At 45.7% G+C, this 24747-nt stretch overlaps 1 protein-coding gene across 2 annotated transcripts in view; it reads left to right on the top strand.

Annotated features, from left to right (window-relative positions):
* Positions 1 to 24747, top strand: part of LOC139533799 (protein O-mannosyl-transferase TMTC2-like) — a 99258-nt gene that overhangs the window by 51472 nt on the left and 23039 nt on the right. For both annotated transcript variants that reach the window (XM_071332184.1, XM_071332186.1), the window contains 6 exons: positions 7468 to 8371; positions 8682 to 8796; positions 9505 to 9590; positions 10777 to 10961; positions 11565 to 11643; positions 15869 to 15990. In XM_071332184.1, coding sequence (XP_071188285.1) covers positions 7468 to 8371; positions 8682 to 8796; positions 9505 to 9590; positions 10777 to 10961; positions 11565 to 11643; positions 15869 to 15990 — 1491 coding nt within the window. The remainder of the gene's footprint in view (positions 1 to 7467; positions 8372 to 8681; positions 8797 to 9504; positions 9591 to 10776; positions 10962 to 11564; positions 11644 to 15868; positions 15991 to 24747) is intronic.

Below are 24747 nucleotides of genomic sequence, written 5' to 3'. Positions count from 1 at the left end.
TATGTTTGGAGGAAAAGTGGGAGGCTTGCAAGCCGAAGAACACCATCCCAACCGTGTAGCACGGGGGTGGCAGCATCATGTTGTGGGGGTGCTTTGCTGCAGGAGGGACTGGTGCACTTCACAAAATAGATGGCATCACGAAAAAGAAAAAGTTTGTGGATATATTGAAGCAACATCTCAAGACATCAGTCAGGAAGTTAAAGCTTGGTCGCAAATGGGTCTTCCAAATGGACAATGACCCCAAGCATACTTCCAAAGTTGTGGCAACATGGTTTAAGAACAACAAAGTCAAGGTATTGGAGTGGCCATCACAAAGCCCTGACCTCAAGCCTATAGAAACTTTGTGGGCAGAACTGAAACAGCGTGTGCGAGTAAGGAGGCCTACAAACCTGACTCAGTTCCACCTTCTCTGTCAGGAGGAATGGGCCAAAATTCACCCAACTTATTGTGGGAAGCTTGTGGAAGGCTACCTGAAACGTTTGACCCAAGTTAAACAATTTAAAGGCAATGCTACCAAACACTGAGTGTATGTAACGTCTGACCCACAGGGAATGTGATGAAAGAAATAAAGGCTGAAATAAATCATTCTCTCTGCTATTTTTCTGACATTTCACATTCTTAAAATAAAGTTGTGATCCTAACTGACCTACGACAAGGTCTTTTTACTAGGATCAAATGTCAGGAATTGTGAAAAACTGAGTTTAAATGTATTTGGCTATGGTGTATGTAAACTTCCGACTTCAACTGTACGTACGGTCACTGTGGGGACAAATTCGTTGATGCATTAATTGATGAAGCCGATGACTGAGGTGGTATACTCCTCAATGCCATTGGATGAATCTGTGAACATATTCCAGTCAGTGCTAGCAAAACAGTCCTGTAGCGTACCGTCCACTTCATCTGACCACTTTCGTATTGAGCGAGTCACTGGTACTTCCTGCTTTAGTTTTTGCTTGTAAGCTTGGAGTAAAGGTGGTCTAGAGTATTTTTTTCCTCCTCTGGTTGCACATGTGACATGCTGGTAAAATTTGGATAAAACTGATTTAAGTTTCCCTGCATTAAAGTCCCCGGCCGCTAGGAGCGCCGCTTCTGGGTGAGCATTTTCTAGTTTGCTTATAGAGTTGGTCTTATAGAGTTGGTTGAGTGCGGTCTTAGTGCCAGCATCGATCTGTGGCGGTAAATAGACGGCTACGAATAATATAGATGAGAACTCTCTTGGTAGATAGTGTGATCTACAGCTTATCATAAGGTACTCTATCTCCGGCGAGTAATACCTCGAGACTTCTTTAATATTAGACATCGCGCACCAGCTGTTATTGACAAAAATACACACCCCCACCACTCGTCTTACCAGACGTAGCTTCTCTGTTCAGCTGGTGCATTTAAAATCCCTCCAGCTCTATTTTATCCGTGTCGTCGTTCAGCCACGACTCGTGAAACATAAGATATTACAGTTCTTAATGTCCCGTTGGTAGGATAATCATAATCATAGGTCATCAATTTTATTTTCCAATGATTGCATGTTAGCAAGTAGATTTGATGGTAGTGGGAGTTTACTCGCTCGCCGACGGATTCTCAAAGGCAGCCCGATCTGCGTCCTCTTTTCCTCCGTCTTTTCTTCACGCAAATTACGGGGATCTGGGCCTGGTCCCAGGAGAGCAGTATATCTTTCTCGTCGGACTCGTTAAAGGAAAAAGCTTCCTCCAGTTTGTGGTGAGTCATCCCAGTTCTGATGTCCAGAAGTTATTTTCGGTCATAAGAGACGGAAGCAGCATCATTATGTATAAAATAAGTAAAAAAATAAGTTACAAACAACGCAAAAACAACCTTACAAAATAGCACAATTGGTTGCAGGCATGTAAAACGTCAGCCATCCTCTTCGGCGCCATCTTAACAGTCTCTGAGTAGTGGGGAAACTAGGGGCAACTTCACCCTACACCCAGATATTGTGGCAGCGCTGCGATGTCAAGCATTGTAAGGATCAGGCTAGGGATAGGAGTGCAACAGTGGCCTGGCTATCATACCCAATGTTACTGTTTTAACTCTAACTAAAAGAGTATGGTCCAAGAAGGCCCAACCAAGGCCCATATACCAGGAGGATTTATGAGGAGGATGGGGAGTGTAAACGGGACGTGACTTTATAGAGGAAGTCCATAGGCTCTTTCCCCCTGCTGCTTTCTGTCAGTCCACAGGCAGCTTTATGAGAGAGTCAACTAATGTCAACCTAATCCCGCTGTGTCTTCAAACACGTCTTGAACAGCGCCAACAGACACTAGTAACAGTACGATGGGTATTAGAGGACCACACGCAGCAGAGGACAATGTTTGAACATGGCTAATGATGAATGACAAACACAATGAGGAGATAAGAATGGGCTGGTCACCATGTTATTTTAAAAGAGAGATAGGGAGAGAGGGAGAGGGAGAGAGAGAGAGAGAGAGACAGGGAGAGAGAGAGGGACAGAGGGAGAGGGAGACAGAGAGAGAGAGGGACAGAGGGGGAGGGAGGGAGAGAGAGGGACAGAGGGAGAGGGAGGGACAGTGCCCATGCGGATGGAAAGCAGAGATGTAGTGACGAGAGCAGTAATAATCCACAGTGTGTGAGATCTGTGGAGAGCGCAGGGTTTAGATGAAAGCCTTTGCCGGAGTGGGACTGCAGCTTTGACATGCTGCAGGGGATTATTCCGGCTCTTTTAACCAGCCACAGATCTTATGAGCTCCAATAAGAGAGCTGCTCTGACGCTGGAAATAAAGTAACTCTAACTCAAACAGATAAATCATCAATGACCCTAGCATTGCCTTGGGTGACTTCGACTGCACCTCTAGAATCCAATCGCATCAAATCAATCCACATAAAATTAAGTCAAATGTTATTTGTAAAGTTATTTTTGCAAAATAGTTTTTCACAGAATAGCCAGATGAGTTGTGAAATAGAATGATGCAGAGAGAAACGTTGAAGTTCGTAATATAAAAAAGTGCAGAAAAGTAAGCAGGTGAGTTTATCTTCATAGTGCTTCAGAGGAATTTGGTGGAGTTTCAGACTCTCACTCAGAATTGAAGGACAATTGAGCGACCATTTTGTCTCAATTTACCCTGATTGAGGAATCGCCATCAACGCCGACAGACCGCGGCTTTGGCCTTTTCAGTCCGAGATTGATCTTCAAGTAAATTAAGGAAAGATTGGGGAATTGGGAGAGGAAACCTACTGGAAGGTGAAATGGAGCCAGATTGAATTTTTCATACAGCATTTTCCCCAGACAAGAAGAACAAGACGATCCCATCAATAACCTCATCTCCTCTGTTTGAAAACACAGAGCCTCTTCCTTTGTGTGTCTGCTTTCTGCTTCAGAAATCAATATCCAAATCTTCCCTCTGATTTTCTTACTCCCTTCAGCCCCAAAATCTTTAAATCTCCCCGGTCATATTTGATATCTTTCTACAGAAAGAGAAGAATGAAAACACAGATTTTCTGTAATTGGTTTATCTCACAGTCACATGTACCTCATCTCAAAGGAAATCTTCTCCTCCTCAGAGAGATGAAATTGTCTCACACTCTCAGTTCTGAAGTGAAGGCCAAACAAATGAAGCATGTCTATTGTCCAGGACAAGTCAATCCTAATAAACTCCTTAGTCCTAATTTAAGGGTAATTGGAGATGCAGGTTTCAAAAACTCGTACGCACTAGTATGGTCATAACCTTCGCTGAGCAGGCCTATTTGTAAATAGTTTCTCTCTGAGCTCTCTGTTGAGAGTTAACTGGGGCTATGTTTATGTGCTTATGAATATATTTGATTTGATATCCTGAATGTACATTACTTCCAGCTGAACTGTAGGCTACTGACACTTTTAAAGAGGATTTTCTCTGTTTACAGTTAGGAGCACAATGACATTGTTTGAGAAATAATCCATCAGGTTTAAACTGTACGACATCATTCTTTGGCAATGAGACGAACCATTTTCATACTGCCGTGCCAACCGGAGCCATACTGTGCTGGCTCTGATCCTTTCTGTTCACATTGACCTTTGCAGCGTGACAACCGTAACTATAGTAGATGCGTGACCAGGCCAGTGCAGTACAGCTCAGCTCGGCATGGCTCGGCTCGGCATGGCTCGGCTCGGCATGGCTCGGCTCGGCATGGTTCGGCTCGCCATGACTCGCTGCGGTTTAGGAGTGTGAAAAGAGGGTGAGAACTAGAGACCTAGGCTGTGCAGCTGCCTGGCTGCCTATGTCATGCTGGGGATAACACTCTTACTCAGTCTACTCATCTCTGTGGTGCTCTGAGATTATTTAATATTTACTTTGTAACCTAATTTAAAGTAGGGAGTACATTTGGTCTGTAATTGCGAAACAGCCTGAAATGTTCAATGGCCTGGTGAGATTGTGATGAAAACACTTACACACACAGACACACACACACACACACACACACACACACACACACACACACACACACACACACACACACACACACACACACACACACACACACACACACACACACACACACACACACACACACACACACACACACACACACACACACGGCTGTCATGCCACCCCCACAGATTCAGCCAGAGTTCACTGGAGGCCGGTGTGTGGATGGAAGCCACACTCTCTGTCTGTACTGTACAGTACGGAGAAGAGAAAACTCCCTGGTCTCTGTCTGGACAGTAGGAAGCCTCATGCCGTCGGCCTGGCCGATAAATATTTTAAAAAGAGTCCATACAGATTCATCCAAATTAATTACATTTCTTCTTTAGACCATCAGACCAACGGATGATGATAAACTGGATTATGAGATCACAATACATCATAAGGGGGCCATACATGCTTATGACAAGTGTTATAATGCATTCAAACTGCATCATAATGCGTTATACCTGCAGGCTTGAAGTAAAGTGTTTCCCCAACTTTCTCCTGAGAGAGAGCAATATGTTCTGTTCAACTGGTATATGTGTCAATACATTCCTTTCACAGCTGCAGCCTCTCTCTTCCGGACTGCGGTGACCCCTAAGCCTAGACAGATGTGATTTAATTAGCCAGAATCGGGCGGGGGTGGGGGGGGTCAAGGACGTGACCGGACAACCTTCCGTAACCATAGCAATGGTAACTCTAGACTTTAAAGTTTTGCTGACCTGTCCAGAGGACAGGGCCCGTATTCACAAGGTATGAGTCAGAGTGCTGATCTAGGATCAGGTTCCTCCGTGTCCATATAATCATATTCATTATGATATAAAAGACTGATCAGCACTCTTACTAAACCAGATCAGCACTCCTACTCTGAATATGGGCCCAGGAGTGTGACCCTGTAAAACAAAGTGAAATGATATTTGAGCTCTACTTATCATACAGTTATCTACTTATCATACAGTTATCTACTTATACAGTTATCTACTTATCCTACAGTTATCTACTTATCCTACAGTTATCTACTTATCATACAGTTATCTACTTATCATACAGTTATCTACTTATACAGTTATCTACTTATCATACAGTTATCTACTTATCATACAGTTATCTACTTATCATACAGTTATCTACTTATCATACAGTTGTCTACTTATCATACAGTTATCTACTTATCATACAGTTATCTACTTATCATACAGTTATCTACTTATCATACAGTTATCTACTTATCATACAGTTGTCCCCTGGCTGCTTTCTGTTTCAGCCTTTTTTGATTCGAGTAGTGCTCTAATCTATTCATCAAAAAATAAAATTCCCAGATTTTTATGAGCCTAACATGCCAAAAAAGGTCTTAATTCCTATGCCAGATATGTATTCATAAAGCCATTAGGAACTGTAAAAATAGCAAACAATCTCTCTTAAAGTCCATTTCCCTCTGAGAAGTTCATGAGGGGATGGGTTAGTAACATTTGGCAGTTGTAATGAAGTTTTGAAGTTACTAGTCCTGCTCTAACTACAGTAACGTCCCTGATGGAGCTGAAAGCTGAACGTGGTGACAGGCCAGTGGAAGGTGTTAAATAAGGAACATGACGCTGATCATGCTACGGCAATAATCCTCTTATAGCTGTAAACAGAATCTACATACCGACACAGTGAGCTCTGAGCTGATTAAACATCACTCTCCACTCTACTGAAATGGGCCAACAATCTGAATCAGGCCCTCCCCACTCTACTTCTCCCAGCATACACTAGGGCAGCATCTGACATGGCACCCTATTCCCTTCACTATGTATGGATTAGGGTGCCATTTCAGAACCCACCCTAGGCCTGAGCTGTGCAGTCAAATTGCACTCAAGGGACTTAGCTAGTCTAAACACATAGCCTATTTGGGCATACAAGACACCATGCTACAATACATGGACGGATCTGTTCTATATCAAATTTAGAGGCATTACTTCGCAGGAAGATGGATGAACGGAACAAGAATGAGAGAAACACAGTGTAGCCGTGATGTCATCGTATGCAGTTGGTAGAAGGGTCCAGTGTCCTGGTCTATTGGTCACGTATAGTAGGTGCTCTGTTTATTTGACATGTCTTTATTGGGGCAAAGGAAACTGTTTAAAAACTCCACTGGCACCAGTGCTCCAACATTTTAGAGGTCAATTTTTATTTAACCTTGATTTAACCAGGAAACGCCTGGTTAAATTAAAGGGAATTAATTTAAATGTATATTTTAATGTACATAGGCCTAACTGTAATTAATGTAGGTATGAGCTTAGCATACATTTACATTGAGTTTCACAGCTACTTTATTGGGCAGTAATAGCATATGTTCACCTGGAATTGGCCTAGCCTACCAATATTTCTCATCCCACCGTCAAATGAGAAGAATCCTTGTCCTTTAGGGCATTATTCTATTAAATCAAACTGAAACACATGAATAGAGGTCTACACCAACATGGAGGGTCATTTGATAAAGATTCCCACAAGTATGTTTTCTGATGAATGTGAAGTGTTAATATCCCCCATTTAGTCTCTCAGTGCTATCAATGCTTAATTTCTCAAAGAATGCTTTCTGTGTTTGTGTAGCAACAGAGCCATATTATTTCTGGCCGTTGTAGATACTTTTTTTCAGAGGACTTGCCAATAATACACAGAGTGCTTGGCTGTGTCAATTGCGCATGAACACGACTTGAGCCCTGGGCAGCTTTTGCAAAAACATTCCTTCCATTTCATTCCTCATTTCTAAACAGTTCTATTCTAGAAATTCCTTGTGATGTGAAATCAAAATTCAAAATTTCGCACTGATGTATATGAATACACACCAAATAAACCAAAACCAAATGCTTCTGTGTTAAAGAAAATATCTACTACTTAGTCTAATAGATGTGACTTAGTATCAGCCAACAAACTATTTCTAGTTACCAATGCATTCCCAGAATGCGAGCAGGAACGTTTTCAGAATGCTAAAGTTTTCTAAAAGTTCCCTGAACGTTTCACAGAAGTCCCAGGGTAGTACCCATAACATTCCTATAATGTTTTCTCTCTCCTACAGAAGAGGAACACCACTGTACTGCTGAGTCTGAGTGTGTTGGTCTCCTGGGGCGTGCTTCTCCTGGCTGCTCGTCTCTATTGGATGGGTAACAAGCCCCCCAACTTCTCCAACTCAGACAACCCGGCGGCCGACTCGCCACACCTTCTCACGCGAACACTGACCTTCCTCTACCTGCCCGCCACCAACGCCTGGCTCCTCCTATGCCCTGTCCAGCTCAGCTTCGATTGGTCCATGGACGCTCTACCGCTAATCAAGACCTTTTCTGATTGGAGGAACCTTCACACCGTGGCCTTCTATGCTGGATTTACTCTCCTGGCCTGGTATGGCCTCCGTAGCAGTAGCAGCCCCGACTCCAAGGCCAAGGAGACCAATGGGAAAGCTCACTTGGCGAACGGGAAGGCCCTCACCAATGGGCACAGCTACCATCCTCCAGACGGCAACCACAACAACCACAACATAAACTCAGAGCAGGGCTCTCCAAAGACCAATGGGAAAACCACCCTCAACGGGAATGGGTTCACCAAAACCTACCAATGTTCCCCTCGGACCACCCACCCCTCCCTCCCCTCCCTTGCCACCCTCCCCTCCACGGAGAACGTGGTGGTCTTCTCCCTGGGCCTACTCTCGCTGCCCTTCCTCCCGGCCACAAACCTCTTCTTCTATGTGGGCTTTGTGGTGGCCGAGCGGCTGTTGTACATACCCAGCATGGGCTTCTGTCTGCTGGTGACGGTGGGGATCCGGGCCCTGTACGTCAGGCTGAGAACCAGGGGCCCCAGGGTCGTGCTGCTGGGTCTGTGCGCGGGCCTGGTGCTGCTGTACGGCATCAAGACGGTGCTGAGGAACAGGGACTGGAGCAACGAGGAGATGCTCTACAAGTCTGGGATCAGTGTTAACCCCGCTAAAGGTAGTGTGGAGGAGACTGTTGACTAACCAACACATTCTGGAATATGAGCCTTTGGTTTGGTACTTTAGTCCCACTGTGATAAAGTTAGGCCTGAGAATTACATCACTCTCATGTAGATTAAAATATTTTTCAGTTCTATATTATTCTAGGTCCAGGACTAGGCTTATTCTATGGCTGACAAACTGGCCCATAAAGAATAAAGTATATGTCATAAATTATTTGTAATCTTTCCTCATAAATGCAAAACTCAAGATCTTTCCATTACACAATACCTGTATACACTTGACAGACACCTGTCTCTCTTTGTTAGCATGGGGCAACTTGGGAAACGTCCTGAAGAACCAGGGCAAGATGGCAGAGGCGGAGAGGGCGTACCGGAATGCCCTGTATTACCGGGGAAACATGGCTGACATGTTGTATAATCTGTGAGTGTATCTCTCCACTACCTCAACAAGGATGAAGGGCCATGAAAGCTGCCATCCATCAATACTGCTTAGACAGACAGGGAGAATAACAAGGGATAGAGGGAGAGGGGAGAGGCTAGAGGCAGAGAGAGACAGAGAGAGAGAGAGAGAGAGAGAGAGAGAGAGAGAGAGAGAGAGAGAGAGAGAGAGAGAGAGAGAGAGAGAGAGAGAGCAGAGAGAGAGAGAGAGAGGAAATGGGTTGTTTTATCACTAGATGGGATCCTGTTCCCCTTGACAGTGATTTCATGAATCATGATTTGCGGGGCTCTGGGAAACTGAAGGCAGTTCTAATACCCACATTAACCCTCCGAGTGTCAAAGGTGCCAAGCCTCATAACCGGCCCACATTTCCCGCTCACCTGACAGTGTTTTCTTCCCCTCTCTCTACTCCCTGTCCCCCTGTCAAGAAACAGGAAGTCACCTTTGTCAACAAACACATTTCTGTGTTTACATGACACACCTTTAATGAAGGTGTCGTTCTGAGATTACTGATGGTTAACAAATAAACCGAATAAACCGAGTGTCACTAAACACTGTCTAAAGTTAGGCTGCAATTAGATTTAAAACCCAAACAGTCAGAGTTGCCACATGGTTTCCCTGATTGCCCTGTAGACCTCTCTTTCCTCTGCTTCATTCTACCATAATTCTGGACCTGTCTTCTTTCCACCAGGGGTTTGCTGCTTCAAGAGAACCACAGGTCCTCAGAGGCACTGCATTACTATAAGCTGGCCATTGGGAGCAGGCCAACTCTGGCGTGTAAGTATTGCTAAGAGACCATTTCCTAAAATGGCGTATTGCGGGCCTGAAGTGATTGTGATCAGGGCCCGGCTGGTGGAGATGAAAGGAGCTGATACGGGACCTGCCTAATGGGTTGTCTCTAGCATTGTTTAATTCAATTACATGAATTGAATGTTACATTCAGGTTTTCATCACGGCCCAGTGTTAATGCTGAGTTAGTTGTCATGCATGCTGTCTGGCCCATTTCAGAGGTCTATCGGACCGTTTCAGCCAACAGTCTAATGGAAGTCAATCTCACTCTTGACTGCTCGCGTATGTAATGTGTAGACATATTTTACTGTATCAGACTCTAGCAGAGGACGGGGAAAGCAGGGGATTTGGGTTGCATGAGTTACTTGTTAATTCCTCCGTTTTTCCCATCAACCTCTCTTTCAACCTCTCTGGACTCTACTCACACACTCACACACACTACACTGACACTCCAACACACACACACACACAAACTGTCACGGATCCCTCCGGAACTGTCATTACGCACACCTCGTCCCTATTCCCATTGATTAGTAATTGTATAAGTGTGCCCTTTGTTCACCATTGTCTGGTTGATTATTGTTCCAAAGTCCGTTGGTCGTGTGAATACCTGTGCTGTGTTGTTTTGTCTTTCGTGCCACGTATATTGTACAGATGATTACGGGTCTCGTCCCGTTTGGTATCATTGTGCGATTGTATATTTATTAGAGGTACTCCTCGCTGTTTTGTTTGGGTTTCTACCCTGTGTTTTGTATACGCGTTTGTTTGGTGTTCGTCCCTGTGCCTTTACACGGCACGCTGTAATTTGGGAAATAAAAACCCCTATTACGCATTCCTGCGCCTGTCTCCCTACCCTTTATACCAACGTGACAGTAAGTAAGCATTTCACTGTAAAGTCTACACCTGTTGTATTCAACGCATGTGACAAATAAAATGTGATTCGTTTTCTTGTCCCTAAACCTTTTCCCTGCTTCTATCTATCCCCTCTGTTTCTCCATTTCTAACCCCCTCTCTTCCTGCTCTAATCCTCCACCTCTGCCCCCTCTCTTCCCCCATTTCTAATCCTCTACCTTCTCTCTCCCTCATTCCTCTTCCTCTGTCCTCCCTTTCCCCCTCCTCCACCCCGTCTTCTCCCTCTGTTCCTCCTCCTCTGCCCCCTCTCGTCACCCCACAGCGGCCTACTTGAACACAGGCATCATCCTGATGAACCAGGGCGGTCTGGAGGAGGCCAAGAGGACCTTTGTAACCTGCGCTGAGATCCCAGACGAGAACCTGAAGGACCCCCATGCCCACAAGAGCTCCGTCACCAGCTGCCTGTACAACTTGGGCAAGCTGCTCCACGAGCAGGGCCTGCAGGAGGTATGATACTACAGTACTCTACACTACAGTGGAGACAGGGCAGTGGCTGAGACGTAGAAATGCAATGGATAGAATCTATAAAAGTACACTTCAATACAGTACATTAGAACCAGAGCAATGGCCGAGATGTAGAAATAAAATGAATAGCATGTATAGAGGTGCACTACACTACTGTACAGTGGAGCCATGGCAGAAACATAGAAATAGAATGTATGGAGGTGCACTACAGTACAGTACAGTGGAGCCATGACAGAAACATAGAAATAGAATGTATAGAATGTATGGAGGTGCACTACAGTACAGTACAGTGGAGCCATGGCAGAAACATATAAATCCAATGTATAGAATGTATAGAGGTGCACTCCACCACAGTACAGTGGAGCCATGGCAGAAACATAGAAATATAATGTATGGAGGTGCACTACAGTACAGTGGAGCCATGACAGAAACATAGAAATCCAATGTATCTATGACAAAATGACAGAGCTGACTAGACTCATCTTCCTGAAGCCCTTTCCATTAGACAGTGAGGAAGAGGCTTTGTGGATGGTGACACACTGATGAAACACACTGTGACTAACTGCCCTCCCCCCTCTATGACAGGAGGCTCTGTCTGTCTATAAAGAAGCGGTGCAGAAAATGCCGAAGCAGTTTGCACCTCAGAGTCTCTACAACATGATGGGTGAGTAATAGCAGGAGAACATTTATTTTTTCACTAATATTTTGGGGGGATTTTCCCCCCCATCTCTACTCACCAAGTTCAATAAACACGGCACTTTACAAAACAAACACAGTTCATACATTCTCATACATCAGGGTTACCCGACTCTTACCCTACGAGGTCCACAGCCTACTGATTTTCTGTCTTTCCTGAAAATGAATTGCACACCCCTGGTGTCCCATGTTTAAATCAGTCCCTGATTAGAAGGGAACAATGACAAAATGCAGTGGAACTGGCTCTGAGGTCCCGGGTTTAGTTTGAGGGTCATATATCATTATGTACTGTATTGTTAACATCCTAGAATCTGGTGAAAGGGAATGAAGGAGGAAAGGTGAGCATTTTCTAAAGGTTGACATGTTTAAGCACAGACCAAGCTCAACCAGTGAAAGTGTTTCCCAGGATCAAAACCAGGACCAACCCATGTCTGGGAGACTGTTTCTGTTTCCTACCCCAGCTCACCATATCACTCTACCCTAGATCACTCTCCACTCTACCAAGATTCTACCCTAGATCACTCTCCACTCTACCATCACTCTACCCTGGATCACTCTCCACTCTACCATCACTCTACCCTGGATCACTCTCCACTCTACCATCACTCTACCCTAGATCACTCTCCACTCTACCATCACTCTACCCTGGATCACTCTCCACTCTACCACCACTCTACCCTAGATCACTCTCCACTCTACCACCACTCTACCCTAGATCACTCTCCACTCTACCAACACTCTACCCTAGATCACTCTCCACTCTACCAACACTCTACCCTAGATCACTCTCCACTCTACCATCACTCTACCCTGGATCACTCTCCACTCTACCATCACTCTACCCTGGATCACTCTCCACTCTACCATCACTCTACCCTAGATCACTCTCCACTCTACCATCACTCTACCCTGGATCACTCTCCACTATACCATCACTCTACCCTAGATCACTCTCCACTCTACCATCACTCTACCCTGGATCACTCTCCACTCTACCATCACTCTACCCTGGATCACTCTCCACTCTACCAACACTCTACCCTGGATCACTCTCCACTCTACCATCACTCTACCCTAGATCACTCTCCACTCTACCATCACTCTACCCTGGATCACTCTCCACTCTACCATCACTCTACCCTAGATCACTCTCCACTCTACCATCACTCTACCCTGGATCACTCTCCACTCTACCATCACTCTACCCTGGATCACTCTCCACTCTACCATCACTCTACCCTAGATCACTCTCCACTCTACCATCACTCTACCCTAGATCACTCTCCACTCTACCATCACTCTACCCTGGATCACTCTCCACTCTACCATCACTCTACCCTAGATCACTCTCCACTCTACCAACACTCTACCCTGGATCACTCTCCACTCTACCATCACTCTACCCTAGATCACTCTCCACTCTACCAACACTCTACCCTGGATCACTCTCCACTCTACCATCACTCTACCCTGGATCACTCTCCACTCTACCAACACTCTACCCTGGATCACTCTCCACTCTACCATCACTCTACCCTGGATCACTCTCCACTCTACCAACACTCTACCCTGGATCACTCTCCACTCTACCATCACTCTACCCTAGATCACTCTCCACTCTACCATCACTCTACCCTGGATCACTCTCCACTCTACCATCACTCTACCCTGGATCACTCTCCACTCTACCATCACTCTACCCTAGATCACTCTCCACTCTACCAACACTCTACCCTGGATCACTCTCCACTCTACCAATACTCTACCCTAGATCACTCTCCACTCTACCATCACTCTACCCTAGATCACTCTCCACTCTACCATCACTCTACCCTGGATCACTCTCCACTCTACCATCACTCTACCCTGGATCACTCTCCACTCTACCATCACTCTACCCTGGATCACTCTCCACTCTACCATCACTCTACCCTGGATCACTCTCCACTCTACCCTAGATCACTCTCCACTCTACCCTAGATCACTCTCCACTCTACCCTAGATCACTCTCCACTCTACCCTAGATCACTCTCCACTCTACCCTAGATCGCTCTCCACTCTACCCTAGATCGCTCTCTACTCCAACATCCCTCTACCCTAGATCACTCTCCACTCCACCATCACTCTACCTGAGATCACTCTCCACTCTACCCTAGATCGCTCTCCACTCTACACTAGATCCCTGTCTAGCACAGTGTTCTGCAGGGCTGACAGTCAGGAATTGAAATGGAGTTGACAGGTTTCTCTGGTATTCTGTTCATGGGGAAGCAAACTAATTTGTCCGCTGAGGTAGATTTAGTTTGACAGTCTATCTGGAGCCATGTCAGGCTTTTGACTTAGCCAATTGCTGAAGGTGAAAAGCTGGGTATTGGCAACAACTTTGACGCGTGACGAGGAAGACTTGGCACAGGGAGACGACTTTAATCATCCAAATATCCTTCTTAATTCCTACCTATCACATATGATAATTCTCCTCATCTTTGATTCATGTAATTGAGGAATATGTGTTTAGAATGATTCATTCTGCTGGTAGTAGAACAACCTGCGTATGGTCTTCAGTTTCCCCCCCAAAAAGAGATTTCCCCATATTATCTCCATGAAACGAAGCTATTTGATGTGCTTTAAGCAGATAACATCGGTTTAATTCCATTCCAACACCACAGCTCCAAAATATGCAGGCAATCCTAATGTAGATGTGAATCAGGATTCGAAGGGAATTCAAACTAAGCTGGCTATAATAAGTCATGTCCCATGTTGTGTTATTCTATCACTAATGACATTATTAGAAGCCCTTCCTGATTGCATGGTTGAGATTGCTGTGCCGTGTCGGCAACATTCTTGGGATGACGCGTGGTGGGGGCCTGAGAGGGAGAGTGTTTGTTCAGGTGAGAGGGGGGCTGTCATCTGGGCCCCGGGGATCGGCACCGCTGCGCTGGGATCAGATCTGGGATTCTCACGGCTTTGAGAACAGAGACATTCTCCGAGAGAAACTGGTCACGTTCCAACTGAAATTGGGGTCAGGGGTTTAATTTAACGGAGGAATATTTATTTTTTATTGGTGGAATGACGAGTGTTTTTAGGAATGGAGGACTGGAAATGGGTTGGGCTCCATCTGCCTTGTTATCAGCCGTGCACCTGTTGGAGATGTATTATAGAACTCTATTCATCAGACACTGGGAGCACTGGAGCATGTCATCATATCAGAAGTCACAGGCAGGGAGAGAGCAGCGGTGAGGTAGCTTCCATGCAACCAGCAGTTTTTACATTGTGCTGTGTAAATACTCTCTTGGTTGCATGGAAGGTAGTGGTGAGTCTGCTCTCACCCGACTCACTGTCCCTCCGCTCTCCCTCCCTCCTCTGAGAAAAGGGGACAGTCTTCCAGCTGATGGGGAAACTTAAGTCGCACTGCATTATTTTTTGCCTCATGCACCAATTCATGTTGTTACTCCTATGACCAGAGAAAGTGAAATATACCTCGATATTAAAAAAGACACAAGCAGCTAATAACAACGCAAGGTCATAGAAACAAATTGCTATACTCATTAATTGCAGCTGCAGTGCTGGTTTTAGCGTGAGTGGAAGTAGGGAGAACATATTTTATGGCTTATGAAAGTGTTGAACAAAGTGTTGGCAGTGCTGAGTAACAACAAACATGAACTTACTCATAAAAACAGCAGCTCTTTGCTCTCTCTAGTCATGGTTTTGAAATCTCACAGTATCAACTCTGAGGTATTTGATTGGCCAACGGTAGGCCTATAGGTGCACTTGATTTGCTCTCTCGGCTTGCCGGGTAGGCGGAGTTCTACATTCACACACATGAAATGGTTCAAAATGGGAACACTTTACCTTCCCGGGGATAGGACTGCTGAATCAAGTGCACAAACAGCGCAAAAACGAATAAAAAAAATAGGAACGCAAGGCTTTATCATTGGGTTTTGTACAGAAATGTTTGGTGATCAACTAGGAATGCTTTGGATCACGATCGACCGGTTGGTGATAGATAGAAAGGAAAGTCACAGAACCCATCATACAACATCTTTGATACGAGTCTTCCTCTTATTATAAAGTGTCAGAGAAAACATTGAGTCATGGGTCTCTCTACGACCCCTTTCCTCTCACCTCTGAATGTTGACCCCCCCATACAGTAGGAGAGGCCGTATCGCCCATGACCTGTGACCTTTAACCCCTAACAGGAGAGGCCTACATGAGGCTGAATAGGCTGGAGGAGGCGGGCCACTGGTACAGAGAGTCGCTCAGGGCCAAGCCAGACCACATCCCCGCACACCTGACCTACGGGAAACTCCTGTCCATCATTGTAAGTCCCTCCTCTACCAACCTCTTTAAGGCCAGACAATTCCTCACATTCATTGATTACAGCTGCATAAAAGTGAATTTTTATTACATTTTTTACAACAGAACACGACAAAAGACAGAAACTAGAGATGCACTGATGTGGATATTCTGGGATATCTGATATTTCTTTGCAATATCAACCAATACAGACATTTCTGTTTCATTTGATGTCTTTTTTTTACCATTCTAGTACAGATACAAACAAAATGTCTATGTTCATAAGGCTAATAAGAAAATATGTAAAATAGCCTAAATATGGGAAAGGAGTAATAATTTGTATTTTCATAACAAAGTAGAAAGTTCAGGACAACTCAAGGAAGAGCATCAGGTATGATCTGATGTGTAGAAAATAATATTTGTATTCCTTTGAATCAATTTCTGCCAGTCATCCCGTGCAGAATCGTGCAGTTTTGACACGTTTCAGATATGCATTGAAATATATGTGACCGGTTACAGGGTCTGAGGCGTTTGACGCTAGTTCCTACTTACGTCAGAATACTTTCAAAGTAGAATTCAGAAATGTTACGTTGCCATGGAAACCATATGATTACAATCCAAATGAGAGGAACCAGATGCTTTGTGTGACCCCCATAGCATTGGAAATGTTCGGTTCAATAGCACCTTGGCCCTCTTCTATCTCTGCCTCTATGAGAATGATCCTTGTATAATATAATGTTGAGATAATGGAGAGAAAATGATGGTTGGACAGCATTAAGATTCCCATGGGGCAGTGCGTGAGGACATACTTTTCAGAAAACGTTATTTTATAGAAGAATCGAGCTTCGACCCCGGGCGTGATGGACATGTCAGACCTGTAGGTGTAGATATCATAATCTGGGTCTGTGTCGTTGTCCACCTGTTTAGTGAACAAAACAGCCCACTGCCAAGTGTCATAATAAAATGTATGTTCAATTTTGTTAGAGGAGTAGAATCCAACCCAGGTGTAATAGAGTTTGTTCTTCCAATCAGTGAAGGTCTTCTTGATGAACAGGCGAGCGCAGGCGTGGCCATCTTTAGTGTAGAGCTGCAGACTGACATCAGAGTCAACTGGAGGTATGTTAACAGGAATCTTCCGGTCAGAGTCATCATACTTAGGGCTGCTCATGATGACAGAGTGCAAGTTGATCAGGAGCCTGACCTGCAGGCCGGGGTTTAGGTATACATTGGCGTCGAAGCTTCCGTAGCTGCACGTGCCAAGGGGGGTAACAGAGGTCATTTTATTGTCCGCGTAGAGGGCTACCATCATCCCCACATCCAGCAGACTCCTTGGGACGTTTGTCCATTTAATTCTGGCGTACCCGTTGTTCCAGTTTTCAGTTGATCTCACCTCCAGCTTGATGCCAAGACACTCCATGTGGTTAGCAACCTGAGTATTTTGAGTATTTGCACATTTACCCCCACACAGCTGTTTAGTGAATTCCCTCATGGAGTATGTCTCTGAGAAGGATCTGGAGTGCGTATTGTAGCCGGCAACATACAGAAACACAGACACACTGTCCCCCCAGTTGTTAGATAGGCTCTGGATTTCTCTCAGGAGGTTGACACTTAGGAGGAAGGTGTTATCAGGGTCGTACTGCTTGCTGCGGGGGTCGTCTTGTGGGTAGTGCTGTGTTATGTAGACTGCCTCCACCACAATCCCCTGCATTTTGAGGATGATTCTGTCCCTATTGTTCTCTATGGACCAGGGCATGAGGTAATAGCTTTGAGTGACGTAAGGAGGTAGGTGCCAAGCCCTCGTGGAGACTGTGTGTTGAGATTCCCTACCGTGTAGGAAGCAGGTTCCTTCAGGGATGCAAGCACCTGTTTAGCGTTATCGTACCACTGGAAGCCCCAGTCTCCCCTTGATGGCACAAAGACTGGTGTGATTAGGCTGTTGCTGTTGGTGTTGTTTTTACCAACGAGGACATTGTTAGCAAAATGGTGGAGTAGCATCAGGCCATGGCGTGGGAAGTTGTGGCCAAATTCAAAGTTCATGAAGTTACTTATAGAGTTGAGAGTTGGTGGATCTGCAGAGACCAAAGCCAGGGGAAGCAACAGGTGGCAAGATCAAATATGCTTTTTCTCTCCATGGTGAACCTGTTAGAAGGAGAATGACTGTCGAATGTCTGTCTCAATCTACAGAGATGAGTGGGAAGTCCTGTAGGTCCAGTTTACATTGGGAGTGTGCTATCCCTTTCAAGGGGCAATCTGCAGTTCAAACAAGAACACATCAGTCAACCCACCACTGTTTTAATAAAGGGAGTGGCTGTAACCACTTTAAAATTCATAGACAGAGCTGTTGATGCAAGGACTGGCCATTCATGATATCAAAAGGATAGTTTTAACCATGTGTTGAGGCTATACAGTGTTTGTTAACAATTACACTGTTTACAAACATTAGAGTAAAACAAGCTTATATTTTGGCTTATCTTCTGATGAGGTATGACAGTTGAACTAAGCTCATGAGGCATTTATACAGTAAGTTTTATTCTTTAATTTAAAATCCCAAAATAGATTTAGTAATCGCAGATTGCCTCTTTAAGAAAGGCCTCTTCAGTGTTAACCGCTAATTACAGTAGCCACAGCACAACGGATACAAGACCACTGCTGTGTGATGGAAGTGACTGTCCAACTCTTACCTGTTCCTTGTAAACTACCTCAGAATAGCCCTTAACTTCTTCTCTCAGTTCTAAACGAAATGCGGCTCGCTTATACTACACAGGCACACACGCTCTCACCAAGCCAAAGCTAGTCGAGCAGGTAGGCAGTGTGAGTTCTCAGAATGATGCCACGCCTTAGAATGGTTTGCATGGTGACCGCGTTGTGAGATTCTTTGTATACAGGCCGTGGCTGCGGATTGGACTTTTTCAGGAACGTTAGTCGCCAACTAATGATCCCGAAGCTTCTGCGGATGACGTTCTGCGCATTAGTATATTTCTACTTCATGTGTAGAGAACAGGCTACTCAGGTGAATAGTGCTTGTTTAATAAAGTTAGATCAACGCTGAGTCAATGTCTGCCAGATCACATAATGTAGTATTCTACATAACAGAACCGGATATAACAGCATAGTATAATGTTACTGTAAGACAAAAACACCACCGCATTCAATCGTGAAGGATCATTCTTCAAGTTTTAACTGTGAAGCATGCAGCATCTGCATACCAACCATTGGATCGTGATCATTTTTATTTTGATATACATTTAGATCTTGTTGAGTTGTACAGTGTTGTCTCCAAGTAGCCCACGGTGTTGTCTCCAAGTAGCCCACGGTGTTGTCTCCAAGTAGCCCACGGTGTTGTCTCCAAGTAGCCCACGGTGTTGTCTCCAAGTAGCCCACGGTGTTGTCTCCAAGTAGCCCACGGTGTTGTCTCCAAGTAGCCTACGGTGTTGTCTCCAAGTAGCCCACGGTGTTGTCTCCAAGTAGCCCACGGTGTTGTCTCCAAGTAGCCCACGGTGTTGTCTCCAAGTAGCCCACGGTGTTGTCTCCAAGTAGCCCACGGTGTTGTCTCCAAGTAGCCTACGGTGTTGTCTCCAAGTAGCCCACGGTGTTGTCTCCAAGTAGCCTACGGTGTTGTCTCCAAGTAGCCCACGGTGTTGTCTCCAAGTAGCCCACGGTGTTGTCTCCAAGTAGCCCACGGTGTTGTCTCCAAGTAGCCCACGGTGTTGTCTCCAAGTAGCCCACGGTGTTGTCTCCAAGTAGCCTACGGTGTTGTCTCCAAGTAGCCCACGGTGTTGTCTCCAAGTAGCCCACGGTGTTGTCTCCAAGTAGCCCACGGTGTTGTCTCCAAGTAGCCCACGGTGTTGTCTCCAAGTAGCCTACGGTGTTGTCTCCAAGTAGCCCACGGTGTTGTCTCCAAGTAGCCCACGGTGTTGTCTCCAAGTAGCCCACGGTGTTGTCTCCAAGTAGCCCACGGTGTTGTCTCCAAGTAGCCCACGGTGTTGTCTCCAAGTAGCCTACGGTGTTGTCTCCATGTAGCCTACGGTGTTGTCTCCATGTACATTATACTATGCTGTTATATCTGGTTCTGTTATGTAGAATACTACATTACGTGATCTTGCAGACGTTGATCTAACTTTAATAAACAAGCACCATTCACCTCAGTAGCCTGTTCTCTACGCATAAAGTAGAAAATATACACATGATCAGAACATCATTCACACATGCGCAGAAGCATCAATCTTTGGTCTGGCAAACACTTGGTTGCTTAAAATACAAATCAACAACAAAAGCCTCACCTAAAATGAAATGGACTTGAACTTGTCCAATAGGAAGCTCATTTTCACACGACCTTGTTAACCAATAGGGCTATATAATATATAATATAGCCTATATGCACTAAGTATACCAAACATTAGGAACATTTTCCTAATATTTATCTGCACCCCCTATTACCCTCAGAACAGCCTCAATTCATTGGGACATGGACTCTACAAGATGTTGAAAGCATTCCACAAAGAAGGCTTAAAAATCCTTCTTTAACCTGTCTCCTCCTCTTCATCTACACTGATTGAAGTGGATTTAACAAGTGACATCAATATGGGATCATAGTTTTCACCTCGATTCACCTGGTCAGTCTATGTCATGGAAAGAGCAGGTGGTCATAATGTAGGTATTGTTAACCACTAGACTACAACACTTTGACACTTTTAAGACCATTCATGAAGTTAGTTAACAGATAGAAAAACGTTCTACAGCTGCACTGGAAATGACCTCTAACATCATTACCATCAATGTAGCTACAACCTGCCTCTATTCTAATCCATTCACTTCACTCCTTGTCCTCCAGTGTCCTTCCTGACTGTCCACACAATCTCAAATAGGCTTTGGCTCACACAAAGCGTGATGAAGCAAAGCAAACTTTCATCTTGGTAATAATCACAGTGGTTACGTATAATTACACCTAGGCCTGAGGGCTGATGAATAGTGAGTGAGTTTGGGCCCGGCCAGTTCATCCCATTGATTTCCCTGTCTGGGCCAGAGGAGTTGTGATCATTGTAAAAAGCCTGGGAGTTGATAGATCAAGACTGAGCTGCATGTTGAGCAGACAGCGGCCCAGATCTAAAGCCATTTTGGAGTTGTTGAACCTTGATGGGTAAATTAATGCTTTTGTCTTTGGTGGCCTAAAGGAAAAAGACACGTAGGATAATGGTATGCAAATGCAAGATGGGTTTTTTATGTTAGGCTAATTGCATTTTTTGGAGATATTTGAGATAAAATAGCAGAGAGACAAACATCTGCCACTATAAACTTTGTTCATATGACAACCAAGGAGACAATGGATTGAGGAATAATTATTGTCTTAGGGTACAAGCTTGGAAAAACAGACCTGTCAAACTATCAGGCTCTCCGCTGGGTGTGTGATTGTCTCAAGGTCACAGCCATAGGGAATGTCTTTATGGGGAGGTGTGTGTGTGTGTGTGTGTGTGTGTGTGTGTGTGTGTGTGTGTGTGTGTGTGTGTGTGTGTGTGTGTGTGTGTGTGGGTGTGGGTGTGGGTGTGGGTGTGGGTGTGTGGGTGTGGGTGTGGGTGTGGGTGTGGGTGTGGGTGTGGGTGTGGGTGTGTGTGTGTGTGTGTGTGTGTGTGTGTGTGTGTGTGGGTGTGGGTGTGTGATGAAGTGCTCCAGCTAGGCCTGCTGGGTCCAGTATTTCCTTCCCAGACTTCTCCCCTACAGGTTTGGCTGTTTGTTCTGAGGTGCACTCTGCCCCCCAACCCCCTTCCATCCACCTCTCTCATTCACTCCCACAGTGTTTTGGGGAGAGAAAAACGTGCGTGACAACATGTGTTCACAGCTGACTTGGGTTAGTTAGGAGGACTTTATGGAGAGGAACCCTGTTAGAACCCACTGAACCAGTCCTGCTGAGCCCTTGTGAGGAGTTTGACCTTCTGTTCTTCTCCTTCCACAGCCTGAGGTACTAGGAATCTACAGGAGGTTTTGCTCTTCAGCGTACCACATCATCCATCCCATCTCTCCTTCTATCCTCCTCACTGATATCGGAGGGGTTACAGCTGCACCCCTAGGGGTCCGGTCTGGGCTGAGGAAGGGTCTCGCTCCCAAACTCACTAATTTCCCCTTTTCCTAATCTGATTTGAGTTCCATTCCCCCAAACCCCCACCCACAGTCTCCCTGGGTTCAGACCCGAGTCACCACAGCACAGCTGGACATCTGCTGGGTCCCCCAGGTCCCTACATCCGGGGCCCTGAGCCACGAGTGGCCCCTCATAACAGAGCCCTTCAACAACAGGAGATTAGGACACGACCAGACCCGGGACAATGGGCTGCCGGACAGGACTTAATGCAATTACCCCGCTTCCTTATTAAATCCCTCAATCAGGGAGAGATTTTGGGCCGTCTTGCCACGGCGGACCTACGTATTGATAATGCAGCTGGCTCATAAGGAGTCAACCGACTCGGGGAAAGGGTCAAAGTGTCAGACTCAAGTCCCACCTCACCCTGACGTGTACTACAGTACGTGACTTCCCTGTTTCATTCGTAAAGAGTCATGTACTTTAATGGGGTTAGTGAGATTGTATAGATTTGTGGTTTGTTCTTTGTTCAGTTTGGCTTTGAACTCTTCATTCACAGTAACCAGGAGCCTAGACTGAGTGTGCGTCGGAAATGCCCCCATAATCCTGATATAGTGCACTACTTTTGACCAGGGCCTTTCTTTAGGACACAGCCAGACATGACCAGAAGAGCCCTATTCCGCCCGGTAACTTCCAGTTCCTGTCTCAGATCATCTCCCTTGGACATACATCACAGGAGAGTGTTGTCGCCAGGCGGATGATTACACAGTGCAGTGCAGAGTCCTGACGTGTCCTACCAAGAGCTAGGCACCGCTCTCTGTTGGAGGGCCTCTCTCCCGTTGCCGGCGCTGATGTTATTTACGAGCTCTGTGGCTGGCTACACTCGGAGCCGGAGCCGGCGCTAACGCTAACCACTAAAGCCCTCTGTGGCTGGCTACACTCGGAGTTGGTGCTAATGCTACCCGCTAAAGCCCTCTGAGGCCGGCTACTCTCTCCCAAGACAGGCTCGAATACGCTAGATAAGAGGGTCAGAGGAATAAAAAAACAATCTCATCAAGAACTTAGGATAAGACCCAGATGCAGACAGCTAGAGTCACAGATGTTTATTGACCCAAACAGGGGGCAGGCAAAAGACAGGTCAAAGGCAGGCAGAGGTCTGTAATCCAGGGCAGAGTCAATAAGGTACTGAACAGCAGGCAGGCTCGGGGTCAGGACAGGCAGAGGTTCGTAAATGGGTCAGAGTCAGGCAGGTACAGAACGTCAGGCAGGCTCGGGGTCAGGGCAGGCAGAATGGTCAGAACCGGGGAAACTAGGAAACAGAACTAGAGAGAGCAATGAGATGGGAAAACACGCTGGTGAGACCTGACAAGACAAGATGAACTGGCAACAGACAAACGGAGAACACAGGTATAAATACACAGGGGATAATGGGAAGAGATGGGTGAAGACAAGCACAAAGACAGGTGAAACAGATCAGAGTGTGACAAACCTAGCGTTCATGTACATTTAACGTTACCACCTCTCGCAATCCTCCAAATGCGACATGGCCCAGTCCATTGAAGGACCACAGTATTGTGTTTAACAGTCCACCTTCTGACACTGCGGCTGGGAAAGGAGCCAGGGAAAATATGACATCAAATCAAATCAAATGTATTTATATAGCCCTTCTTACATCAGCTGATATCTCAAAGTGCTGTACAGAAACCCAGCCTAAAACCCCAAACAGCAAGCAATGCAGGTGTAGAAGCACGGTGGCTAGGAAAAACTCCCTAGAAAGGCCAAAACCTAGGAAGAAACCTAGAGAGGAACCAGGCTATGAGGGGTGGCCAGTCCTCTTCTGGCTGTGCCGGGTGGAGATTATAACAGAACATGGCCAAGATGTTCAAATGTTCATAAATGACCAGCATGGTCAAATAATAATAATCACAGTAGTTGTCGAGGGTGCAACAAGTCAAAACCTCAGGAGTAAATGTCAGTTGGCTTTTCATGGCCGATCATTGAGAGTATCTCTACCGCTCCTGCTGTCTCTAGAGAGCTGAAAACAGCAGGTCTGGGACAGGTAGCACGTCCGGTGAACAGGTCAGGGTTCCATAGCCGCAGGCAGAACAGTTGAAACTGGAGTAGCAGCACGGCCAGGTGGACTGGGGACAGCAAGGAGTCATCATGCCAGGTAGTCCTGAGGCATGGTCCTAGGGCTCAGGTCCTCCGAGAGAGAGAGAGAAAGAAAGAAAGAGAGAAAGAGAGAATTAGAGAGAGCATACTTAAATTCACACAGGACACCGGATAAGACAGGAGAAGTACTCCAGATATAACAAACTGACCCTAGCCTCCCGACACATAAACTACTGCAGCATAAATACTGAAGGCTGAGACAGGAGGGGTCAGGAGACACTGTGGCCCCATCCGATGATACCCCCGAACAGGGCCAAACAGGCAGGATATAACCCCACCCACTTTGCCAAAGCACAGCCCCCACACCACTAGAGGGATATCTTCAATCACCAACTTACCATCCTGAGACAAGGCCGAGTATAGCCCACAAAGATCTCCGCCACGGCACAACCCAAGGGGGGGCGCCAACCCATGACATAAAGTCATCTGGACAATTAGTTGTCTTCTTCTTTCATTTAGAGCGAACACGGGCATGAGAAATAGTTAATGAACCAAACCTAATATGCCCAGTCCACTTATTCTATGTAGAATGGCAAATCCATA

Source organism: Salvelinus alpinus, chromosome 11 (genome assembly GCF_045679555.1).
Source record: "Salvelinus alpinus chromosome 11, SLU_Salpinus.1, whole genome shotgun sequence".
NCBI classification, from domain to species: Eukaryota; Metazoa; Chordata; class Actinopteri; order Salmoniformes; family Salmonidae; genus Salvelinus; species Salvelinus alpinus.
This window is presented reverse-complemented; position numbering and strand designations above follow the sequence as displayed.